The sequence below is a fragment of the Morone saxatilis genome, unplaced genomic scaffold (genome assembly GCF_004916995.1).
Source record: "Morone saxatilis isolate NCDOM2014 unplaced genomic scaffold, NCSU_SB_2.0 Contig16, whole genome shotgun sequence".
Classification (NCBI taxonomy): domain Eukaryota; kingdom Metazoa; phylum Chordata; class Actinopteri; family Moronidae; genus Morone; species Morone saxatilis.
In genome coordinates this window covers 3,646,963-3,673,393 of record NW_023339718.1, presented here as the reverse complement: position 1 = coordinate 3,673,393, position 26,431 = coordinate 3,646,963, and the positions used below count along the sequence as shown (strand labels likewise).

The 26,431-nt window shown below is 42.8% G+C and overlaps 1 protein-coding gene across 1 annotated transcript in view; it reads right to left on the bottom strand.

Moving 5' to 3' along the window:
* Positions 1-1,113: 1,113 nt before the first annotated feature.
* The window catches only part of lmx1bb (LIM homeobox transcription factor 1, beta b), a 43,175-nt gene continuing 17,857 nt past the window's right edge, over positions 1,114-26,431 (bottom strand). The window contains exons 3-8 of the mRNA XM_035658676.1: positions 7,278-7,510; positions 5,062-5,237; positions 4,492-4,569; positions 4,049-4,115; positions 2,423-2,584; positions 1,114-1,323 (exon numbers count right to left, since the gene is read on the bottom strand). Coding sequence (XP_035514569.1) covers positions 1,166-1,323; positions 2,423-2,584; positions 4,049-4,115; positions 4,492-4,569; positions 5,062-5,237; positions 7,278-7,510 — 874 coding nt within the window. The 3' untranslated portion in view covers positions 1,114-1,165. The remainder of the gene's footprint in view (positions 1,324-2,422; positions 2,585-4,048; positions 4,116-4,491; positions 4,570-5,061; positions 5,238-7,277; positions 7,511-26,431) is intronic.

Sequence of the window (26,431 nt, the reverse complement as noted above, 5' to 3'; positions counted from 1 at the left end):
CACAATGCAAATGCTAACATGTTGATGTTCAGTGGGTATGTCTAGCATGTACGCCATCTTAGCTTAGCATGTTAGCATCTGCTGTACGGGACTTGTGAAAGCAGGTTATATTTGGGACTTGAAATGTTACCAATGATCACTGAATGGCATTTATTTTAATGTTATCAGGAGAAAGACATTGTTTATTCATCAAACCAGTCAACTTTGGTCAATTAGCAACTTTAACAATTTGAGAATGCACATATGACAATGACAACAAAAAGGTTTATGGTCTGTACGAAATAAATAGCAACATTGCTCATTTACAGCTTGGCTGAAGAAAAAACAAAACAAAAGGGTTAATCTTCATATTAAAAAGGCTTACAGATGAGTTGTGATACTCATGAACTCACTAATTGCTCGACAAAAAAAAAATCTCTCCTTTTAAATAAAGCTTTTCAGTTTTAATATGCACCTTCAAGAGCCTGTTATAGTTAAATAAATAGAATGCTTTCCATTTTTAACATGCACATCCAATTTGCCTGGGGAGAGTATTTACACTTCACTGATCCTACTTGTCCACTGAATTCTCCACTTTTTTCTCCTCTAAACAATTCTTTCTCACCACAAACTCTCATACATACACAAATGTACAGTCACTCTTGCAGACATGCTGCACCTATTCACTATTAACACAATATCTAAACCTATTGAAAGTGATCAAAATGCTAACGGTGAACATGGAAATCCATGTAGTGTAAAGAAGAAACAGTCCAAACACCACATCTTAACCAGGGGGGGCTTACAAAAAGTTTTAGTTTACAATTGATCATGCACTGTATAAATTCACTGTGTTATTTGGTTTGAGAGTGTGTAATAAGTGGCTTCAATATCTACTTGTTTTCTTTAAGTGAACAAAGAAAAGAGTAATATCTCCTGTGACAGATAAGCAATCCTACTGAATAATCTCTAACAATATTTAAGTCTTTTTCCCCAGGAATCTTCACTGTCCTACAACAAGTGGTTTTACTATCTTTGAGTAAGCTTCAGCACATAACCAGGAGCTACTGCAAGGAGGTGTTTCTTCTGTCGTGTCCGTGTTGGTGTAGAAACTCCTGGCCATCGCGCTTTCGGTTGAGATGGGCAGTTTATTCTGTGCTGATGTTCTTTTTTTCAGTCTTCTCTTTCATGATGCGAAATAAGAGTTCTGCATGGAGTAGAGGCGGTCGATGGGGTTCCCCACGCGGGCCTGCATGGAGTTGACTTCTGACGATGCCATGAAGCAGTCACTGAGGCTGGTTAAAGACGTGTCGCTGTCTATGTCATGGAATGCAGAATCATTACCTGCGGGGAGATGCCGAGATACGGAGATTAGCCTTCAGTATTCAGTGGCGGAGGCGTCATTCAAAAACACGCACCCCACTCTGAAATCAATGCAATCTTGTATTTGAGATTTATGGCAGCGTTGGGAAATTATAATTACTAATAGTCACTTTGAGAAATTGCTGTTGTGTGTCATCACAATTGGGAGAACTGTTTTGTTAGCTATCATCAAAGCTCACTTTTTGCTGCCCTCGCTGGGACAATTGCGGTCTATGAGGGAGCATGTAAACAAGGGGCATCCTCCTAAAAGATCTGGTTAATAGCAACTGTTTCCGCCTTTCATAAAACCTCAACATGTTATTTCTCTGGAGGGAATAGTTAACTTTATTACACTCTGGATCTTAATGATAGTGTTGCACAAAATGGGGACAGTGATTTGAGACACATCTTTTAATGCCTTGCCAATATTGTTCTTTTCCCCAAACCAAAGGAGAGTGATGAGACTGGGGATTTGGGTTCTTACTACCGAGAAGAACTAAATGGAGGCAAATTATAAGGAAGTTATGAACTTCAGGAAATGGTCCCTCTGGGGCTTGTTGAGGACATCACTAAGAAATGTGTTATTCCAGTTACATCCTGTGGACTAACACTTGATTGACGGATTTTCTTCCCCCCTTCCCCCTTGTTTGCATTTTAATTCTTTCCTATATCACACAGAAATCAGAGACATGTTGTTTTCTCATTCTGATTCATTAGCTCACAGAGCTTTCAATCATTGTTTAGACTGCACTTTATCTCAAGCTGTCCTCACTGACCACATGTTTTTACCACCATTGGAAAACATCACTAACAGGACATGTCTCAGAACTGGAGGCGGAGAGTTAAAATCATTTGAAACTTCAAAACCCAAAAGCTTATGAGTGTGCTTGTGTTATCTCATGTGGGAGGAGAAGCCGTTCGTACGTCTCTGTGAGCGGCTTAAATCAGGGGAGCTGTGGCCTGAACACATGTCCCACACTGGGGAGCTATGAGGTTGATCAAGGGACAGGCATGTGTGTGTGTTTTAGAGTAGGAGTGGGTGTGTGTTTTTCTTTTTTTGGTGGAGTCGGTGGATGCTCACCATATGGGTTCATGTGGTCCCCGGGCATCTGTGGGGGGGTGAGCCCCTGTTGGAACGGGTCTGTGCTGTAACCATTCTGATCCATGGCGACCAGCTGCTGCTGTGGCGGAGCCAGCGGCGTGAAGGAGTTCATCATCCCCTCCATGCGATTGGACATCACCTCTGCAAGGCGATGAGAGCAAACGGGGGAAAAACGTTACAAAAAATACAGAAAAAACATGGGATGAGTCGGCAGAATGTGAAAGCAGCCACACACAATGGGTGCACACAGAACCGTGGGGCTGAACAGGGGAAACCCGTGATGGGTAGAGCACTCACAGTAGAGACATGTTGCTCACTCACACATGGTAATTTTAGATCTGAGTTTGCACTTTTCTTTTAGACTGCCAGAGCAAAAACAACTAATACTGATAAAAGTAAAGGGAGTCTGGTTCTTGTGTTGGAGCTGTAACAACCTCCAAGTACCTGGATTTCTAGCCTGTGTCTGTTAGTATTTCCATGGTAACCTCCAGTAGTCCTTCCAGTGGCTTCTCCCACAATTCCCTTCACAAACACTGCTCTTGGCTAACTGACTTGTGAGAGGGACACAAAACTCTTGTGGCTTCATCCCTGGAGCCCCTCCCCCCCACACTTTCCTTTGCAGTGGCTTTGCAAAATGACGTCTGCCATTCATTTTGTTTGGCTTCCAGACCGAATATCTATCATACTATTGAAGTGCTCTGTTTACAGTGAGATGTTTGCGATCTGTCATTCAGTGTAATTATTGAATTTGTGAACTGGTTTCTCAGACAAACTCTCACAGCACATCTGACTACACTGCATCATGATGTAGAGAAGAGAGCTCACAGTTTCTGATCCACTGTGTTCCACTGTATTGCTGTTTAGCAGTCACCAAAAAGAACACAAGTACAGCTTCTAACTAGCTTGATGTCAACATTTAGAACAATATGTTGCTATGACACAAAAAAAAAGACGCCCTCCAGACATGTTTTATGACATGTAAAAATGACCTACTTTCAATATTAATTTGTGTCTGTTTCCACAACAAGGAGTTTTGAACTGGTTATGAAACAATCTTAATTTAATACTGATGCCTCTATATGACCTACAAAAACAAACAAGATCAGCAGTGAGAAGATTGGCCAGTCAGATTCCCCTTGAAATCAATAAAAACGCACAGGGGCAGCCAGAATCAACACAAAATTAAAGTTCCTTTAAGTAAAAGTTCATTGTGTCTCCTCCTTCTCCCTCACTGAAAACATCCAGAACCGATGAATGCTGCATGTTTCTACATCACACTTGCTTAGGTTGCCCCCCTGACCATGATTGGCTTCTAGTTGTGATGTCACAAAATCTTCCACGTACATGTATACACGTGTTGGGTTCAGATTTAACGTAAGCACAGCAGATGAATGTACAAACAGTCTCCTAGTGTCGGACTGTGCACAGTGAAGCTCATACAACTAAATGAAGTCACAACAAGCAAAGCACATTTTTGAGTGAAAGAGGGCTTTAAAATTTTTGAATTTTTAAAATTTCAATATATCTATTGAAAAAAAATCCCAGACAAAGAGCTTTGAGACAATGAGCCTCCATTGTGTGCGCAGGGTCTGTGCTGTCTCATACCTTGGCCAAGTCTCTGAGAATTCTGTTGTTCTTGTTGTTGCTGCTGTCTTCTTGCCAACTTCTTCATCTGAAATGAAGGAGTCAAAGTTGTGAGGAGCCCCCAAAACTAACATGCGCTCTTTAATTTAAAAAGGATGCTCCTCGCTGTTCACCCTCGAATGAACCGCACAAAATCTGTATCTGAGAGCACTTCATTGTCAAGTATCAAAGGTTTTCACAAGATAATAATCAGAAAAGAGGAGGGCGTAGACATTTAATGCAAGAGCGAGCTAGATTTGCAACTCCTTTGGCTTTTTTTTCTTTTTTTTTGACATTTGTGAAAGGAATGCGGTGATAAGTTTAACACACATAGTTGTGCTGATTTATTAGCCGGACTCTAAGATGGAACAAGGCTGTTGTATGCGGACACAAAATCTAATTTATCCCGTGTTAGCTGCTCTCACCTTAGCTCTCTGGTTCTGAAACCACACCTGCACCACCCGGACACTGAGTCCTGTCTCCGCAGCCAGCGTCTCCCTCACCTGGAACCACGAAGACAAAAGATTTGCAGCATTCAGCACAAGAAAACAAAGCACTTCACAGCACACTGAAATACTTTGGTTCCTTAACATATCTTTCACATTTTCCAATAGGCACACTGCCTCTTTGATTTCAGTGAACATTGAATAAATGCAGTGGTCTTTTTGGACCCTTTGGTTATTGCTTCTTCAAAGCCTTGGCCCGGGTGCAGCGCCTGTTTTAGGGTCCGGGCTACGGAGGCTGTTCTCCTACTGTATCTCAGTATGACATTTGGTGCAGGCGGACTGCGTTACACCAGCCTGCCTCAGTTAACACAGAACAGAATGCTGCTCGCCACTTCAAAGCCCAGCTCTGAGGTGGGGGAGATTTTTTTAATTTGAGAATTTTATTTGTGAAACTACTGTAGGGCTCGTGGTCGGCATCTAAATATCCATTACACCAAATGCAGACCAGGGAATATTTAAAAAATAGCAGATTATTTAAGCCTGTCTTACCTTTCTGCAGGGTTTTGAGGACACCTCAAAGGAGGCCTTGAAGGCCCGCCTCTGTTGAGTGGTCAGGATGGTTCGTGGTCTTTTGGGCCTCCTGGGATCCTTCCCGTCGTCCCCCTTCCCCTGGCCTCCAATGCCTTTCTCCGGCTTGATGTCCAACTCCTCATCGTCACTTTTCTCTGCAAAAAGAGTCATTTTTCTGTATCGTCAGCACAAGCTTGAACTGACTACACCCTTCTAGTCAGTGACAGTCTGCTGATAAATATATTTTCGTTCTTCCCCATTCCGGGAGATTCACACACCACAAGTGCATAATCAAAGGAGACACATGTGTTTTTGATACTTTGTTATCAATTTATTACAAAAGGAAAAGGCCACATGTACGATCAGACTTATAGAAGTCTACAACTCTTACTCTTGGAGAGCACAGTGAAATATGCACATTTGTCATTGAAGTGGACACTGCGTCACTTGTAATTTATTGCACTCAGCTTTGTCTGATTTACACTAAATCAATCTCTGATAAGAATACTACATCAAGTGCAACATGAAAAAGCAAACACGAGTACATATGGGGAATGCATCTCCCATGACACAGCAAGAAAGTCCAACTTTTAGCTCTATTTCAGAGCTTAAAATAATGACAACTTTCATATGGATTGCTAGATTTTTACTGTCAGCAGCAGGATATTACAGTTTTGGGTAGTAAAATCGGTGTAAGTTTTATGCTTCTATCCGGCAATGTGCCATTAAAACAAAATAATAACTTGGTTTTATTAGATTTCTATTATTAAGGAAATGTCTGTTAGTTTATTTTTTTACTTTAAAGTCGCTTGCTGTTTGTAGCTATTACACACAATAACTACATATTCAACACTAGACTAATTCTGAAATTAAACGCAATAATCATTCATTAGCTTGTACTGAAAATAGCACAAAAACACGTGAAAAGTGTTATATTAAAGTTTATCCTCTATTACATGTCAATTAATATATTAATTGACATGTAATAGTAATAATTTATATTATATATTTATATTATATATAAAAATCTTTTCTTATAATTTTAAATAAGTTTAAACTATTGTTTGGCTGAATAATCGTGGCATGATACATAGTATTAAATATGTGACTTAATTCAAAGCATTGGAGATATTCTGTAATGCATTTCAGTTTCATCTGCCACAAAGGCCACAAAGCTATGTAAACATAACATGAAAAATAAATGAAATAATAAAAAAACATCAATTATCCTTCTGTGTGGGGCTGACAACGTGTGTTTGCAAATCAAAACCAGCAGTGTTGTTAATGAATCCTGATGATTCTGGGGCTGTAACGAGAGGCACACATGATGCTTCAGTGTCTCCTGTTATCTGATACGCATCTACATTTCTCCACTGAAAAACCTACATTTCATCCGCCACATGCCAAGGTTAACCTCTGTTCATGTCGGCATTTTCTCCATCTTGAAACTTGGGAGACGCGCACAAAAGACATGCCTGCGCGATACGCTGGGACGCAACCGAACGAGGGAGACGCAGAGCAAATATTCCCACAAGTTGACAAAAGTTGACACAGGCACAGATGTATTTGACAAATTCCCTGCTTTTGTGCATGTCTAAATGTGAGCCAGATGGTAGTGAACAGTGAGGCTTGGCGAGATGCCTCATTGTGTGTGGAGGCTATAGGCGAGGAACACTAGAGCTGATAAGAGTAGTGGAGCAGGCTTTCTGCAGAAAGGCCCCAAATCCCTCTGTCACTCACCATGATACAGTGATTTAATTCTTTCCAGCACCAGACCCTGCCCACGCATAGAGAGCCATTAATACAGGGTGGCTTGGCTTCGTCCTGTTTCCACTTCCTACTGTATCATAAACCTACGCGCCCCCCCCCCACTTGAATGCTGCAAAATAAGCCATTGAAAAGCTGCAGATGGAGATATGTTAGAAGTTTTTACTGCCTGGGCTGCATGCAAGATCTCTGAAAATCTCAGATGTTCCAGCAAATGATCTGGTAACTAGTTTAATATTGTTTTTTTCTTGTAATATTACTACCATACGAAAACCAGTTTGATTCAGTTTAGATCCATTATGGTGGATGTCTATGTTGGCTGCCACTGTGATGGAATAGAGCATACAGAATACAACACCCTGGTGCCATATGATGATAGCACCACGGTGTCGTTCTCACTCTTGTGCGAGAGGGTGCAGAGGGCTCACCTGAGTCTGAGTCATCCGGGCTAACCGAGCTGAGTAAGTCCTTCTCCCTCTCGTAGTCGATCTTGCACAGCAGCTGGCCCTCCTTCAGGACAAACTCGTCGCCCTTCCTCAGCTGCCGGTCACACACGCAGCAGCAGAAGCAGTTCAGGTGGTAGACGCACTCCAGGGCGCGCATCACAAACTCTGTGGGGGCGATTTTCTCCATGCAGCCGCTGCACTTGGTCGCAAACAACCTACAGAACAAGAAAAGAAGAAGATTGTAGGTTGTTTTATATATGAAAGGTTAAATTCACAGTAAATAAGTGCACCCTTGCTCAGTTAAATACACTCTTAGGCTTACTTGGTCTGCTATGACCAGCAGCTTATGGTGGCTAATGTTAAAAAATTAGTTAGATATTGAGTTCACTGACTTTTCTTTCCTTGTGCTACTCTGACACTATGTTTTGCTATTTACTGTTATATTGTAATTGTGCCTCCTCAGTGGCTGCTGCTCAGCAAAAGTCTCACTTTTCTGTGCGAGGTGTGTGGCTTTATTCTGTCCCATAGCCTTTTTTGACTTCTTCCCATCAAGGGTTTTTGATTAAGAGTCAAGTTGGCTTGCTGATCCTGTGGGCAGCCAAGGAGGTGACTCCTTTGGCAGCAGCTCATCTGTTAAAATTTCTAGGGTGGGCCCGGCCCCACGTCATTCCAAGCGAGCTCAGTCATGGGCACCCAAACCCCCTCACGGATCTAAAAAAGAGGCTGGATAATGTTCTAGTGCAGTGATTACCAAATCCTCTCGATCCCAATCAAGCCTTTACTGACAGTTTACACATTTCTTTAATACCCTCGATACTCTCTGTGTATCAGATACCATATCAGAGACCATGATTCATCCCTGACTACTGGGCTGCCCTCTAGTCTGTTCATATTTCATCTTACTGTCTAATATCACGCCTCTATGGTGCAACACTGCCTCTATCACCATTTCCTAGACAACGCCTCCATCTTCTTTTATGTCCTTTCAGGAAGATGTTTGCATTGTTTTATTGGTGACTGAGAGGCATTTAATTCGTTCTCTGTTGTTCAGAAGAAGCCACATTAAATGGAGCAAGAAGGCAGGGAGTGTGGTTGATCTTGTCCAGCCGTAAAGCTGGATTTATTAGCGGCCTCTTTGTTTGCCCTGGTCTGGAAGACAGCTGGCAACCGCCTATCTATTTGTGGTGAACATCTATTTCATTGTGCAAGGCAGGGAGGCAGCAAGAGGAGCAATTGACATCATCTGCTGGTTCGGGACAGGGATGAGCGATAGTGATGAATATAATGTGTAAATATGAGCGGAGGGAAACCAAAGGATGGTTTTGTTATGGTAATGTTGTTATAGGTGCTGATTGAGTACTGATATGGTGTGTGTGTGCCTGTGTGTTCACACGTGTATGAGCAGCTGTATGCAAGCTGGAAACAAGACGATGTGGTTTTTGTTGTTGTCAATGCAGCTTTTTAAATTAATCGCTTCACTTTTGCTCATCAGATCGGCATCGGGAGGGCTAAATTTTATGTTATCTTAATTACATCACATCAATTGATAGGTAATTGTGCTAGTTCCATCCGTTGTGATCAAAATCACCACCAGTCTGGCACAGAAAACACCACTTATAGCATCTTATTTTCTTTTTAACCATCATGCAGCAGCAAAACAGCAGAGATGTCAGAAACTGGCACTCACAGGGTTCATAAAATCCTTTAATCTTTCATTTATTACAATAAGTTAAGAAGATTATTATTCAACTATGGAAAAACCTCAAGGATAATCCCTTGAAAAAGAAATTTTGGCATGTTTCTCAAACAAGCAGGGTTCTAGTTTAAGTGACCTGCCAACCTGGATCTATCTTCTAAACAAACCTCCAAGTTTGGACGCTAAAAAACAAAAGGCAAGAACAACACTACTAAAAAAATCAAATAAAAATGTGAAAAAAGAATTAAAAAAGGAAATCTTACATCGACACTCTTGTAAAGATAAACTGAATATTCAGGGACCTGTTTCTAGTTTTTAGAGGGATTAGCGTGTTACATGCTGGGATCAGGGAAAAGAGGTGATGAATCTGTCAAGACAAGTTCCCAGCTCTAACTCTAATGTTTAGCTAATGATTGCCGGCTTAGGCTAAGAAAGAGGGCAAAAAGTTGAGGAAATGACTTGTTAGCGCGGTTTTGATACGTCCAGGACTCCGCATTCACCTACGACCGCTCTCTCAAATCTTCTCATCTAGATGAAAACATTCTCATTCAGCCCTCTTTCCTTTCTTCTTTCTCCTCGCCGAGTCTAATCTTGTAAGCCATTATTTTTCTATTTCCCCTCTCTGTCACTTTGCATTATTTTTGCTGCTGTAATTCCTATTCGTCCCTTCTGGAATCTTCCTGTCCTGCTTTGTCCTCGGGTCTAATCCGGACTTTCTGCCTGTTTTCAGTCCCCGGTCCCCATTCTCAGTGGGGTTCAGATGGAATAGCCATGCATGACGCCCCTTCTATGGCAACCACACCTCCACAGGAAGGCAACGGCGACTTTTCGGATGGGCAGAGAAGGCCTTTGAGAAGCTGGCAGCAGAAGTAAATCCTTCTCTAAGGAACAAGGAGAATTAGCAGGGAGCAGTGGACTAGGGATTTAACCCTACCCCTCTCCTTTGAAAGGCACAGTCAGTCCCACTCCTGCGGCTAGCCACAATCAAACAGAGGAGGAGTGGGGAGGTGGCAGTGGGGAGAGGAGAACACAAACTCCCTGAATGACACAAGCAGTGGATTGTGGAGGAGCCTAATCCCACTTTAATACCTTTCCAAGTTCAGCTGCTAAAGAATGCTCTTTAAAACAACACCACTGTGTGAGCAGTGAAGGTTGACCAGGGGGAGGCACGCCATTCAACCTCCCCAACATTACCTGATTAGTGGTTTGAGGACCAGGCCAGTGGGCCAGCATGCCAACAGGAGACAGAGGAGAAGATGTAAATGATGATTTTATATATAGAAAAACACATCAGCGGGGGCTGTTGATAACGTTAGTGGAAAAAGGAGACTTTACAGCTCTCTGCAAAGCTCTACTGGGATATTAAAGATATCAAAGTGCTGTAGATGTGAGTGGAATCAGACTTTAAAGTGATTTAGCTGATCATTTACAATGTTCTGCCTCTACTTGATCCCAGTGACCCGTCACACTAAGACTGGTATTCACCTAAAATCCACTTTCTGGACGTTCAGCTGCTTGGGTAACATGACTCCCGGTGTTGCAGAGGCAGGCTGATCAGCACCCTTAAACTATAGTCTGTGTTTAAAAGACACCACAAAGAAGACCACCAGCATGACAGCCCACGTCCCGGCTCTCGCTTTCCCTCCTCCCACACCTGAGTGCACAGATCAAGCGATGAGACCCTCCTGTGCGGATCAATGGCCGCATCTCAAGCAGAGAGAACTGTCAATATTTACCCAGGCCTCCCCAGAACTGGACTCATAAAGGAAAAAAAGAGCCCATCTCAGCACATAGCTCTCTCCCAGAGGAATCATTACGTCCTTCTTTTTAATCCTGTGTCCACATACCTGTAATCCCTTGTCTGTTCTTTCTTACGTTATCTATGGTTTTCTCCCCCTCTCCGTGACAGATTATCACACTGCCGAGGCTTGTACCGCTACGAGCTGTGCTTTTAGCAAATGCTAAAAAACAAAGACGAGAACAAAAAAAGAGCCTTATGAAGAAGACAAAAGCCAACAGGGACCGACAGTTATTTTGTCTGATGAACACTTCAGCCGAGCCAAGTGCAGCTGAGAGACCTCGGCCTCTCTGCTGCTCTTCTTCTTCCCCCCTTTTCCAGGCACTTTGGAGAACTATGCAGTCTCCCTTTGAACAGATTATAGGCAACTTAAAGTGTGACAACATCTTAAGCTCTCACCACATGTTGCCAATGATTTCCCTTCTACAGACATTACATTTAATGCTTCTGCCGCAGTGATAAGCATCAGGAGGACTGGGCGGGATAAAAGAAACTCAGAAGAATAAGAGAGAGAAGAGGGGGAGTGGGGAGTATGGAGCTGCTTATGGCGCTTGATAATCATGCTACATTTAGCAACACGTGCAACAGTCTCACCTGCTCCCCTTTTGCTATTGAACAACACTCAGAGAAACACCAAAACAATTTAGGGAAGAATAGCCCGGGCTATTATGTCACCGCATCCCTTCAAAGACAGAGGGGATGAGGATTATCCAGGCAGCAGCTGTAAGCTATTACTTTGAAGATGGGCTCTCGTGTTGGAGCAGGAAACCTGTGGCCATGCCAATCATTGCCGAGGTGACAGATGAGAAGTGGGAGGCAGGTCAGACGAGGGCCTCCGGGCAGGACGAAGGGCATATGGAGCAACCGGTCAAACGTGCACGCTTGATATTTTCTGATTTAGCTGCCACATCTCGAATTAGTCTTTTCTTGGCAGACAGGCAAAGCTGACCGGAATATTTTCAGGTTTCTTTGCTTTCACAGCAGATGTGGAGACTTCTAAATTTGAGGAAATACGCTCATTCACATTCTTGCTGAGGAGCTAGACGATAAGATACAACTCCCATATCTGGTGACAGCCAGCAGCCAGTTAGCTTAGCATAAAGACTGAAAAAGTATGTAAAAATGTTAAAGCAATTAAAGCTTTTTTTTTTATATTTTTGCAAATGTGCTTATTTGTTTTTCTAGTGGGAGTTAGATTAGAAGATTGATACCACTCTCATATCTGTTGGTTAGCTTAGCATAAAGACCGGAAATGTGGAAACAGTTAGCCTGGCTCTGTCCGCTAACAAAATCCACCCACCACCCCCTCTAGCAGAAACTAAATAACCAGAAATAGTCTGACACATAAGCCCTTGTAAACCCGCAGCTTCATTTGGATTAAACGAATGAGATGAAACATTTCAATTAGTGAGCTTTAGAGGTGCTTTTTGTTAACTTTGTATAGAGCCAAAATTGTTATTTTCACATTTCCAGTCTTTGTATAAAGCCAAGCTACCTGGTTGCTCTTATATATATATCAAGAAATTATAAAAGTGGAGTTGATCTTCTCATGCGAGTTTAGAGTTTTCACACGCCTTTAAAAAAATGTTGAATGAACAGCTCATTTCTGGTCCAAATTTATAGGTGGAAAATTGTTCTGTTTATTGTTGGAAAGACAACAAACATATCTGTCTCAAAGAGTCAGCAGAGGTCTCCGAACTGTTGAACAGCCATTTCTCAGGTCCTCATGAGAGACGCCACAGTGTGTGAACACTGGTTTTTAGGAACAGTATCAAGAGCTTCGGCTAAAGAGGAAAACATTTGATGCCCAGATGTTGAGGGCAAAACTTTTCAACTTTGTCTCAACATCATGAAAATTACTTTGTTATGTATGGTCCTGTTTTCCTCTAGAATCAGTAGAGGTTGACCACGCTGATTTAAAAATAGCAACCTGAGTTTAGTTAATACAAGTGTTTGATTGCTTGCAGAGGGCCAGATGATAAAAGCAGATTCCAAAAGAAAGTTTTACTTGAACAACACTGGCTGTGCACATGTAAATAAAAGCAGATACAACACATCCTGATTCATTCTTTCTCCATGAAAAGGAGGTTAAAACAAACTTTCAACCTCCATGAATAGTACAGTACAAAAAAGTGGGACCGATAACGTTGTCTCCATAAATGATCTCAGTAGCTGACCTTGTTTCATAGTATCAGCATTTCTCTTTGGAGCATAGATTCATGGAGAGTAATGAAGCCAAATAAAAAGTGCCATCCTTCTGCTCCCAAGGGCCAGCTCCAGTCAGCTCTAAAAGCTGCTTAATCACCATCCCGTGCTTACTACATTAGCATAATAATGGCCTTTAAATTGAGGCTCTTTGTTTTTTAATTAAACTCCCAGCAGGTAAAAGTAAAACACATTAACGGGAGATGTGTACACCACTAATGGCCCAAAGGTGCCTTCTTCATCACGCAGCCCTGGCCACAGGGTTTGCTTGTTCCCCGCACTGAAGCGCAGCAGCGGCTGCCTGCGAGCTCGCAGGGGAGGAATGAGACGAGCTGATTGCACTTGGCATAACGGAGATAATAGCGGAGACGTGTTCGATGTGTTTGTGTATGCATATGCACCTGCCCCACATCTCAGAGGGAACACACTTAGTAATAGCTGCTGAACAGAACTATGGTGAATCTGTAAAAAGACACCGGTTACAGTTAGTCTAGAGTGAAGTGTTTCCAGGATCATCTATCCCACACGTCCCCCTATTGTTAAAATAAATATGGCCACTTTATTTCTATGGCAGCATGAGCTCCTATGCACTGGAATGTGGAACTTCTCAGACAAGTCTCCGGCCAGACAGACATCCCAGGCATATCTGTACATAACGCTATACTGCACAGCTGCACAAAGAAATCCTAACCCTGAAGTCGTTATTCAAATGATCTCATTCCAGCGGCTGTGTGTTTCACAGATTACTCAACACTTGAAATACAGTTTAGAGAGGACGAGGTGTTTGTGTAGGTGTATGTTTATTCTAACTGACTGCAAGAGCCTAAAATAACATGCAAATAGTGTTTGTATATCTTAATTTTTGACTAGTACCTTGCCAGCGATAAAGCTACGTGTTCATTCAAAGCTCCGAAAGCAATGCTGAGAATTGTCTTGCAGCATCAAGCAACCCTCCTTCACATGTATCTGCTAATGAGTCAGTAGGAAAACAGCGTGGAAATAATCCCCCCCCTGCCCCCCCCAGCCACACAGGTAGAACAAAGCTCATGGAGTGAAAAGGACAGTGTATTGGGCAGCAGAGGAGGCTAAGTACACATCTAAATACAAGAGTAAGCAGGCAGGCACACATGATGCTGTTTGGACAGCTGGTGTTCCTGAGTATGTAAAATGAGTGCAACATCGCATTTAGGCTCAGAACCAACAATACTCTGAGCAACAGCATCAATGAGGAGATGATCACTGTAAGGATGTATGTTTTTTTGCATTTTGTCTTTTTTCCTGTTTATTTTTTTTTTACCTGTTCTCAAAACTGGAGTAGATCCTTAAGCAAATAAATGAGAAAGACTGTGAATTACAGGGCTGTTATAAAGTGCTGTGCTCTGCCTTTTGTCACTGCAGTAAGTGAAGCAGTTTGTTAAGGGCCATCGCTGCTGGAGCTGTGACATGTTTACAACGCGGCCTCTTTAAAAGCAAGACGCCAAGAACCGAACAGAAATCCCTGGACAGCTCCCAGTAAAAGCACCTGTAAAGTCGTCTGCAGCCATTTTATGTATATATATATTTATTTATAATAATAGTGCTGGGTCTCTGTGTGTCCGCCCCTTCCAAGCTGATCTGCGTGAGGTGGAGCAGAGCCCACCATTAAGGGCTTGGCCCGCTCGACGAGCCACCGCGAGTGATTACCGCTTCTGAAAGAGCTGGGAGAGCAGAGAGAGTGATGGCTACAATAAGTGTAATGGTTATCACATGGTATAGAGCTATGGCTGACTATAACTGCCCACAGATACAAAAGGTTTATTTTTTTTTATCTGTATTTTTTTTTAATGAGAGGTTGACTCCGGAGCTGACTACAAGTCTTGATGCTTTTGGAGAAATAAATGATGATCTCACGTCCAAATAACAAAAAGTTCTCAAAGATTAGATTAAATTATGAAGCGAAAAAGTCGGAGAAGCCTCAGCCAATGCTTAGACACTTTACTTTCTTTATTGTAAGAAAATAAATGGACTCATCTTACAGATTCAGCGCTGGAATGGTTAAAAAACAACATTTGGATTGGAGGGCTTTATAATTACTATTGACCCAGAGGTTCTGGGTCTAAGAAATAAAACAAACAGTAATATGAGGTGTTCTAAAGCACAAGTCTGCAAATATGCAAAGACAGGGTCTGGTGGAGAGCATCACGCTTTGGCTTCTTTTCTCCGCTCCTAATCTGTGGGCCTACACAATATTAAGACGGCTTTGGAGCCACTTGTGACCCAGCTGTGCACTAATGAAAAATTCCACAGCTCTGTGCAGAGGCCAGTGGAGCTTGACCCCTTTCCATCCTGAACCAAGCAATGTCCATCTTGAGGAGTTTACCAGGGCTGAAAGATACTGGATTAATAGGTAGCAAAGGAGAAAGAGAGACAATCTGGGAAAAGACAGAAAAAAGCCCTTGTGTGTTTCCCCTTCTTCTCATCCTCCAATCTTTAGTATATTGGTGTGAAGTAAAGTGTTTGCCCAGGTTTTAATGGGCAGAGATGATCTGGAGATCATTGTGATGGCGGCTGGTAGTATGAGGGGGCTCTGTTTACTTAACAGAGATTCAGTCTAAGCCCAAAATTAGTTGGTGGGGGGACAGAATGTGAGGCAACCAGGAATTAGACGTTGTTCACAAGATCCGGATTCATGTGTGTGATCCTGCTGCCCTTGATTCTCTGTCTCTGTGTCTTAGCCAAGACAAAAGTCAGCGCTATAGAGTCTGATGTCAAAAGAACGGCATGCACGGTAGAGTCTGCTGACTGGATGAGGATATACACTCAGCAATTATAGACTAATGTACACCATGTTAACTACTCACATAAGTCAATAAGCAGCTGTAGTTTTTATAAGGATGTATATGTTTTGGTCTGGTCGCTCTTTCATTATATTCTCCTTTTTTTTTCATGGCATTTATTTATCCGAATTAAAACATAATTATTAGGACACTCAGATCAGCCACCCACCTATCTCCTCTAGCTGCTAACGTTCAGCCTCACAGATACAGTCACGCTGATAACATCTAGGAAAATATAGCAACAAAATTGAGAGGAAAATAGACAAGAACTCTAATAAAAATGGCCCAAAAAAATAAAATAAATGGGCATGGAATTGCATCTTTTTGAAGAATTTTAAGTGAGAAAAAGTTTTAAAAGCCTGAGATTAGATCATGGAAAATCAGAAGGTGGTGGAAGATGCTAAAAATCAGTCAGGCAGGATCGATACCAAGCATTACAGCCAGGGCGACCTAAATTCTCATCAAAACTAATAATAATAATCCATGTGTAGAGGAGCATCCAAATCACAGACAGCTCTTAAATTGCTACATACTTTAAAGGATGAGTCCACCTTTAATATCCTCGAGGGAGAAGACTACAGGGCTAAATAAGGGGTGGGCGGGGGTGAGAGAAAATGAAAAAGGCAAAGCAAATGAAAAATAAACATTGTTATTGAAAGACAGGATGCTTTAAGACCCGGGGGCCGGGGATTAACATTCAGATTAGCATTCAAATAATATATTTGAATTTCTGATCAGCAATCCTCTTCAAAGAGCTAAATCCCAAGATTAGCAGGTGTTATGCTAAAAAGCTGTGTTTTTTTGTCGGGAACGTAGCTACACTAGCCAAACAAATATGTCTTTGAGTGCTCGGGCTGGCATGGATGTATGGCTGTAACCATGGCGACTGACTGGTAGTTAGGAGCCTTGGAGAGGGGTGCAGTGTTGGAATGTGTCAAACAGACAGAGGGGCGCACATACACCGCAGAGCAAACCAAAAACCTGCTGTTTCACTAAAGACCATCAGCTACATTATTGAGACCACCTACAAATTCCAGGGATCTTTAGGTTGAGAGGGAAAGAAAAGGTCATTTTGCATCATCATTATTTTTATTTTTTTTAATACATTCTTTTCCAATTGGTTTGATTTAAGAGCGCCTGGCCGAGGGAGTCAAACATAAAAGTGATGAATTTATATTAGAAGAATGAAAGAAATGAAAGAAGCTCTATAAAGAATCAGGTTTGGTTGCCAAGCACTCCTCATATATCTACTATAGATCACCCAGTTATTCCTAAACCAATTAAATGAAACTGGAGAGGTTTTAAAATATAGATCAGCCAGTACACATAGAGGTAGATGTGTTGTTAAAAGTAATCCAATTATATTTACTGCAGTTGACTTGATATTGTCTTTAAGTTAACAACACAGTTATATTTATTTCTGATTAAAAAAGACACTTGGAGTTTATGTTATTCAACTCTTGCACAAATAATTGTTAGATCTGAAATATATATTTAAAAAATTGTTTTATCCTTGGTGTTAGCTAAAAATGACCATTTGTGGATTGTAACTAAATACATTTACTACAGTAAATAATTGAGTTTATACTGATACTCCACTACAGAATTGTACTTTTTACTCCACTGAAATTTACTTTCTTAAGATCACTAACAGTATAAAAAATAACTCCATCTTGACCAAATACAGTAAAATGCTACTAAAAATCCAATATATAATTCTTAAACACTCAGATGGGCCAATTTACCCTTTTTTAATTATGAGTACTTTTATTTTGGCTACCTTAATTGCATTTTCAAAGCAGGACTTAACTTGTAATAGAGTATTTTTACGTTGCAGTATTGGTAATTGATCTAAATATGTCTCCCTTCCCAAGACACACACACACACACACACACACACACACACGTACTGCAAAATCTACTGTCTACATTTATATTCCTGATGCTATTGTCATTTATTTATTTATCTATTTATTTCTTTCATTGTTCGGTTAAAATTGTTTTGTTTTACTCTTATTGTTAGCTCTTAAAATAACACCTGCAGCACATAACATTTCTGTTGATAATGTCATCGTTATCTGTGATATGAATTCCAGACGAGGTACAAATAACCCTAAAAGAACAATAAATGAATTGTTCGGACTTGCTGCAACCTGCATTGTGTATGTGCATGTTTGTGTGTTTAAAAGGGAAATTCTCTCTCCATCGCAGCAGCTAATGTTACTGTGAAACTATTTTGTTCATGTCTTCAAGTATTCAAGCATGCATTTTGCCCCAGGAGCTCTGGCAGAAGAGTTGTCTGATGCCCTTTCTGCTCTTTCTCTCGGCTTTCCTCTGTCTTTCCCACACACCCACACATACGCACACCGAGCATTTATCTGTCATGTGGTTGGCGGAGTGTAAAATCTCATCTCTCCAGCTGGAAGAGAACAGGTTCGACAAAATTCCCTTTTCTCCATGTGGAGCCTTTAAGGCACAGAATGGAATGGTGAAGCATGGCACGGCACGCCTGGTCTCCCCACGAACCCAACTGTATCTGCATGGCCCTGCGGCGCTTACCTCGAGTCAACTCAGTGGGCCAACATTGGCTCTTTAGTGACTGCATTATGACCCCTAACAGAGCACTGACAGGGTTTGTGTTCCCTCTGCTTTAGCTCAGGACTCAATAAATGGACATTGTATTGTAGTGAAGCTCACAGAGATACAGGTGCCCCGACTCGGATGAGTCATACATATAAGGCCTGCTTAAACTGCCTGATATCAATTCCCCAGAGAGTGTGATGCAGCAGCAGCTGTAGCATATTTTGGCTTTGAACAAGGCCCATCTCACTGGTGCCCCTGCCACTCATTGTACACATGATTGCGCCGATATGGATGCTTATTTGTCTTCAGACGCGATGACAATGTCTCCCGCCGCAGTGACACCCGTGGTCAGCCCTCTCAGCAAGGAAAAAGGTTTGTATTCACACTCCAATTTTACACTCTCTTTAGGTCCAGGAGTGTCTTTGTGTGCTGGGGAGCAGCCCATTCTCTGTGGCTGTCTGAAAAAAGCAGCTGTTTCTATAACGCTGTGGCAGCACTTTATGTTGCAGAATGATAAATGAAGGGAAGGAGGCAGAGCTGAGGTGCAGCTGAAGCACACACACGCAGAAACAATGACATAGGAGGGTCTGCACACTACATGGATATGCTCTCTACACCTCTCTCTTTCAGCCTCTGCCTCTCTGTTGCTTACACACACACACACACTCCCTCCTCTGGTTAGACTCCTGGAGCTCAACCATAGCCAGAGGTTATGAGAGCGTGTTGAAGCAAGGAGGGGGGGCTAACAGACTGACACGTCCCACCAGTCCCAGTGCAGACCCAGGGGAATGAGAGGTTGTGGCCGCTGTCCCACCAGGACCTGTCGCTCCTCTGTCCTCGGGGCAGTCATCTTCCTTTCCACCACCAACCTAATGACAGAGCCCCGAGGCCTCATCACTCCACCCCCACCAACCTCCACCCCTCCCCTCCCAGCTCCACGCTACTCTCTCTCCCCGTTGTCCTACCCAGGTGCCTGTCAGAGGGGTGTCTGCTCTGCGACTGGTGAAGCCGTCCACATAAAGGCCCCCCCCACTCCCACCGTGCCTCCTCCCCATGGCCCCGGGCTCTGCCTTTCATTTTGAAGTGGCGCAGGCCAGCTCTGCACCAGCCTGGGCCCTCGGCCTGCAGCCTGCTCCATTGTTTAGCCTCAGAGAAAGACTATTATTTCAACTCAATTTACTGTGAGTAAACACTGAGTGATAAGGCCCCCTGTCCTATCCCTCACACACACACGCTTCTCTGATCCCTCCCTCCCTGACCGTGGGCTGTAATATACACTGCCAACAAATCACTGCTCTCAGCCCATTGCTATCACTGGCTTTAGAATGGAGCTTACTAATTCACTTTCCAACACAGATCAGAGGACAGGCCTCATGTGTTTCAGAATATGGCCCCACCACCGCACGACATTTAAAGGGCTTGTGGCCCTATGGTGGACTGTTATAAATTTTAAGCAACAGCATTCTCACATCTTTACCACACTATTCACATGCTAAACCTGTGCTAATCAGATGGAAATATGCAAAGATAGAAACCGTGAAACAGTGCTGCGACTGTGCGACTTTATTAAAATACAGAATTTTAATCATTTCTGGCATCAAAGACGAGCCATATGATGAATGGCTCGTCTGCTCAGATAGATCAGTTGAGCTCCGAGTAATCATGATGGTAGCTTTTTGTGTCTCCAAGACAATGGACGCAGAGTGACTTGTGACTCACAGCTGCAGGAATGAGACATTGTGGCCAAGTGTATAGTTAACGGTATTAGATACAGCCAAAGCAGAGAGCCAAATTCTTCGCAGATACATGTGATGTTTTTCAGTCTATAGCACCTATTTTACTTTCAAAAAAGCCTGAATACAGAGCTGTTTGTTGTGTTTTTCATTGTCTCACCACAGAAAAGCCCTCGATCCCTCTTCCGTGTGAGGAACTGTACTATGTCTTAATTATACGGAATTATCAGCCAGCTTTAAATAGCAGTCGTTTGCACTGTCTCTGCCTTATGTGGCTAATATAATTATTCAGAGCCTACTTTATCTTAGGCAGAAAGAGGCTGACACAGTAGCACAAACTAATGTGATAAAAGCTTAGCATATCACGGCTTGATTCGAGGATTTTAAAGGTAAGTGTTTATGACAAGGTAATAATGCCTCATGCAAAAGGCTGGCCTGTAAATTGGTTAGTTAGGGCATGATGGATGAGGGGGAGCCTAACCTTATTTCCAATAGAGCCTCTTGATTTCTAGAGCTGAGGATAATGAATTTGATTTAATTAGGCTATCCCTCATCTAATTAAGAGTGGGAGAAATCTGACCCTGTGTGTAGTCTTAAAACAGGCACTACTTTGAACCATATGGACATATCTGAACAAAGATGGCAAATTAAGCATTTTGCCAAAAAGGAGCGCTTTGTTAAAAAGTCGTCACATTAGCTACAAGCCCTATTTATCTAACCCATCCTTCATGAAATAAGTAAAAAGTTAATCAATTAGAGAAATTATTATTGTGTGAAATAAAAACAAACTACCAGCCCATTAAGAATAGAGTTGAGAAGATGGGAACAGCTATAAAGGTCCAATTAAAGTGATTCATCATCAGATTATTAATGAAGCTTGTGAGGGTCCTCTGCAGTATTGGTAATGGGCTACTTGGCCTATCTCCCCCTAAACCCTCTGGGTAGACCTGCTCCTTACACTGCCAAGGTAATCTCTTTAAAGGCCAAGGAGATCCAGCCCACCAGGCCCCCAAAGGCACCCTTGCGTTGCTCCCACCGCCTGCTATACTCTGCGCTTCACCTCACAGGCTTGACAACTCTCATTATGGCTCCAACTTTTCTCGGCTTCACCTTGGAGAAAAAAACTCTCAACTTGATCATTCTGACAGCCCCGGGTGTTGTATTTGTCATCCTCCGACTAACTGGACGTGCTCGCGAGAGCCGGGGATCTGAGGAGAAATGATGTAAAGTCTGCCTCGTCCACAGCCGGCTCTCCGAAGCCAGTTGTGATTTGCTTCGGGCTCTGATGATGTCCGTAGCTGTGGGTGGATAAAATATCTCAGACCGGCCATTATAACTGCACACACTTACAATACTTATCATTGACAGTCCATCTCCTAGTGCCCCTTGTAAGCTGAAGAACCAGCTCACAATACACAACCCCATATATGCTTAGGTAGCCAACACACTGCAGATCCAATTACCTGTAATACACACTTCAGTTTATCTCACTCCCAGTCATTATCTAAATTGCCGACATATTATTAGGATACCTGCTTGAGAAGTGTGTGTGTTTCTCTTTGTCTCCTAATAGGGCCCAAAGGGAGTGTTGTTTTGTTCGTAACCCTCTGCAGGCCGTAAAGGAATGGGCTTTATAACCGTTTTCCAAAACAGAGGCATGCGGGAAGCGTAGAACACTTCACCATTATGCACCAAACACAAACGTATCTGTCATGACATGGTGAGGGGTAGAATCAGGAGATTAATTATGTGATTGTAGAGAAAGGAGCCCGGCCCTGAGTCAGAGTGGTCCCTCATTACATTACCTCGGCCTCCAGAGGAACCCAATTGACTTCAGAGGCACGCGGCTCCACCACAGAAGACCTACGCTGATTGAGAAGTGTGACAACTATTAAGACCTCAGTAGTAGTGCTACTCTGGTGTAATTCCAGCAGGTAAAACTCAAACCACAGAGGTTAAAAGCATCTTTTTGTGGCGATGCACACACACACACAAATTCTGAGGGTTGATGAAATTCTAATGCAGATTTCGGATTTAACTGACACTTGCATCCTAAATCTCATCATTATAACCACTAAGCATTTAAAGTTCTCTCTCTTGACTCAGAGATTTTTTGTTTTCCAGTGCAATCCAGAGTCTAAGTGAGCTCAGGAGAGCAAATTCCTTAAAAACCATGGATAATCCTGGTGCATTTTATTTCAAATGAAACTGCTTTTAAGAGCAGGAGAGTGCATTGCTTTTGACCACCAACATTCCTCTTAAGATCATAGATATTAAGAAAAAATAATACTCTAAGAGGAGAGAACCTCAAACTGCAATCATGTGAGCGCATTAGACTGTTTGGCCGTTGCATCTACACTTTGTAGAAAGACTCTCATTCAATCTTTGCTTTGCAGTCACTATGTTTTGTTTGATGCTGGCACTTATTTAATGAGAAGACCAGCACTGAGACTGTCACGAGGCCACAGAGGGAGAACTGAAGACCAATCGCACCTCCCATCATTCAAATCATGTCCATGCAAGTGAGATGTACTCTTGACACTGGCCGCTCCTCGGAGAGCCATATATGCAATTGCAGAATAGCTGCGGCTGAAAATGTCTCATCCATAGGGACGCTCACAAGCAATAACACACCATATGAGAGACAGACAGCTAGATTGAATAGAGAGACAGCTAGACAGGCAGAGATCAAGTCCAATCCCGCTCCCGTCATCTGGCTGTACGTTCACAGGTCAGGCTTAGCTAATCTAATTCCTGGGCTTTCCCACAAAAAGCCAAGTGCCACTCAGGAGAAGTGGCAGGGAGAGAGGGAGAGAGGGGTTGGGAAGTGGATGTGGAGAGGGCCGGTGGTGGTGGTGGTGGTGGGCTTGAATAATTATGAATCAGGGAGCTTAACCTTCTGGGGAGTTAATTTGAAGAGCACTGGGGATAGGGGAGTGGGACTCTTTATTTCCCTGGGGTGCCCCTAATGCCATTGTGAGGGAATGGAGAGATCAGGACACGCAGCAATATCGTGTCTGTTAGCCACCATATGACGAGCTGACCCCAGAGCTGTGCTCACAATCACACCTGCCGTCATCAGGGCTAATTTGTTAAACATATCAATAGCACTCTGCTGGCCTTTTCTCTGCCACGCCGGACCATTGATCCAGCCGCCGCGCTGAGTGACAACACCCGACCCCCTCGACTCTACCCCCTCATCCTCTCCACCGACAGACACATCAAACCACCAGAGATCTATGGGGCTGCTGAAGAAAAGTTGGATGATAATTAAAGAACAAATAAATAAATCACTTTAACATCTGTTTGCACTCTTGCAGCATTTCCATGCCAATCCACAAATATATTACACCTGCTAAAAGCCTATTTACATCCATAACATTTCTTTGCCAACCCGCATACACAGTAAGCAGAAGGAGCCACAAACTAAAGGCAGAGGGAAGACAAAGAGGGGATAGAGACACAAACTGAAGGTTAGATAAATCACAGCATGCAAAGAAATGATACTTCGCAGCCCTTGGCTCTGTGAGGGCTGTGAGGGCCGTGAGCTGGAATTCTTTTATTTGAAGCGGGGGGCCTCTGTCCCAGGCTCTCACCGGGAGAGTCTCCTGTCATGTTTGCAAGCATTGAGGTTTAGAGATTGGCTGGCTGGCTTGCTGGCTGGCTGGCTGGCTGAGTGGCCGGCTGGCTGGCAGAAAGACCCTGTTGTGCGGCTGTGGCAGCAGCAGCAGCAACACAGACCCCGACATCTGGATCCAGTTTGCTGGGAGCACACTCAGACAGGCCTGACTCTGCCAAGGGGAATCTCAGCCCTTTGATTCCTACTCCCATGGCCCGCTCTAATTGTCATCCCTCATTATTTAGTCAAAGGTGGAGAGATGAATCATAAACTATTACAGAGAAATGACATTTCCCGCTCAGAGAGAAATCCTCCTCGGCCTCGCTCCCCCTCTAATCTCAGCTGATAAGGACAATGAATTTTATACACGGCCCGGAGAACAAACATCTCTCGTCTCCGCTCATATCACTGAGATTTGCCGAGAGCGCCTGTGTTCTTCTGAAACCACAAGTGATGCAAGAGGGTGAGGGCAAAAGTTGCCGCTGATTTGATGACAGTCCTCAATTAGAGAGGGGATCTTTGCTGTCAGAAAAATCTTTTACAAAATAAAAGTTTGTGTTCCAACCGGGCCTTCGCAGTAACAACTGCAGGGATTAAAGAGATCTTTTCTGAATGAATCATCAGAAAAATGAATAGTGATTCCCATAATTTATAGCTGGTAGAAAGCAGAGTTGAATGTGTACGGAGGGTTTCTACTGTAAATAAAATCTCTTATCTTATAAAGGTTATCCAAAAACATTCAAATAATCAGATTCAAATCTTCCTTAAAAAAATAAATCACCGTGTTTCTATATACATATAAATTCCAAGAACTTATTTGTACATCATTTGGAAAAGCACCAAAGTAATTAGTTAATTGATTAAAGAGTAATAAAGAAAAAACTTTAATGAAAAATACATAAATAACCAATTCAATAATCTTGAACAATTTCTAAACAGATTACTTCTTAAGACGTCAATATACCGTTACATCAAGGCAGAACGAATGTGACACACAACAATGTAATTTGTGGTTTGCACTCATCGCAGCAACAACCGATAATCTGGCCAGTAATGACAGCTATGTGTCTGTGCATAGCGCCGGGGCAGACAGGAACAGGTTTTGTTGTAGATCATGGAGGCCACAGTACCTGAGCCTTTGAAATTTCCTCTGTTTGTTTAGGAAACTCAATGATGCGTGAATATGTCCCGTGCTCTGTGCCTGAGTCTGGGACGTGCCCTGTTCATTACCCCTGAAGTGGTATGTGAATGAAGAATGTGTATTCTGCTTTCTGTGACACATGACAGCATCTGTCTGTCATTCAACAGCAAAAGAAGTGCAGTGATGACAGCCCATTCAATCCTTTCAAAGAACTTTTAAGGGTAATTTTATTTTAATCTGAAATAGAGAGGAAGTCGTGTTGTGGGATAAAGTTCTTAGAAATAAAGCTCCTCTCTATGATTGCTTTCTCAACCAAGACCAAGCCCCAGCATCATGTACTACTTACTGTACATTTGCTGGAACACTGAATGAGAGAGATGTGTATCAGCCCCTTCTCTCTTACACCGCTTTGCCTCTTCTTTTTACAGCGGCCATCATTCACTCACCACCGGCTAGATGAGCCATTTTTCCTACTGAATGTTAAGCCTACCATCAGATTAAGCAGTCTCTGATTTCGGCACTAATTGTGCACGTCCACTTAAGAAGCTGACAGCCTGGCGAATGAGGAGGCTTGCAGGCCTCTGCGGCACGACACTCATCCATCACAGCCTAACCGATTGCATCCCTCTGAAGGCTCAACACGCTAACACCATTAGCTCTACTGCTGGGCATCTAACTAGCACATCACTCACACGGCTACATGCTAACAGCATTACAGCTAATGCTGCCCCTCTAACTAACACATCCGTCATAGGGCTAGAAATCCTACGGCTCTGCAGAAACACTTGGAACCACGCTGTCTCTCTCGGAGACAATCACCCGCATTATTTTGCCTCTGTTACTTTTGTTGCTCTGCTGCTAATACCCTCATTTGTCTCCGAAGCCGCTGAATGCCACTGAAAGAAAGTTGTTTTGATTCTGTTTCGCTCTGCCCACAACAGATCTGAGTGTATGGCTGAATACGCATGCCTCTGTGAAGGGAGCCATTCAAATCCGATTATGATTTCATATTTCACAAAGACAGTACACCACTAGGATGATTTTTAATTAGAACCAGAATCAGTAAAAAGAATGGGGCATGGAGACAATAAAATGAGGAATGCATTCATCCATGCAATGATTCTCTAGCTTTATTTAAGATCTGTGCCAATGTGCTAACAGCATTAATGAAGTTATAAAGAATTATGAGGGGAAATCAAATTTGCCTCGCCACTTGAGCGCCACTAAAATGCCAAACAATAAACTACCAGATTGCAAATTAGATCAGTAAAAATATCAAACACATTGCGGTGCAGGAAAATCCATAATTGCATTTAGTGCCTGGCCTCTCCTGGGGGAAGAGACACTAAAGATCATCAGCAGGCTACACGGGAGCCGCTATTGACAGAGGGGTAAAAATCGACAGGCTAACTAAATAAACACTCCAGGCTCCATTAAATATTCAACGGCTGAGATTTGACAGTCTAGCGTGCCTGCCTCTCCCCATCGCCTCCATTGGCTTCTCTCTGCAGCACATCTTCTCTCTGTCTCCCCCTCCTCCTGCAC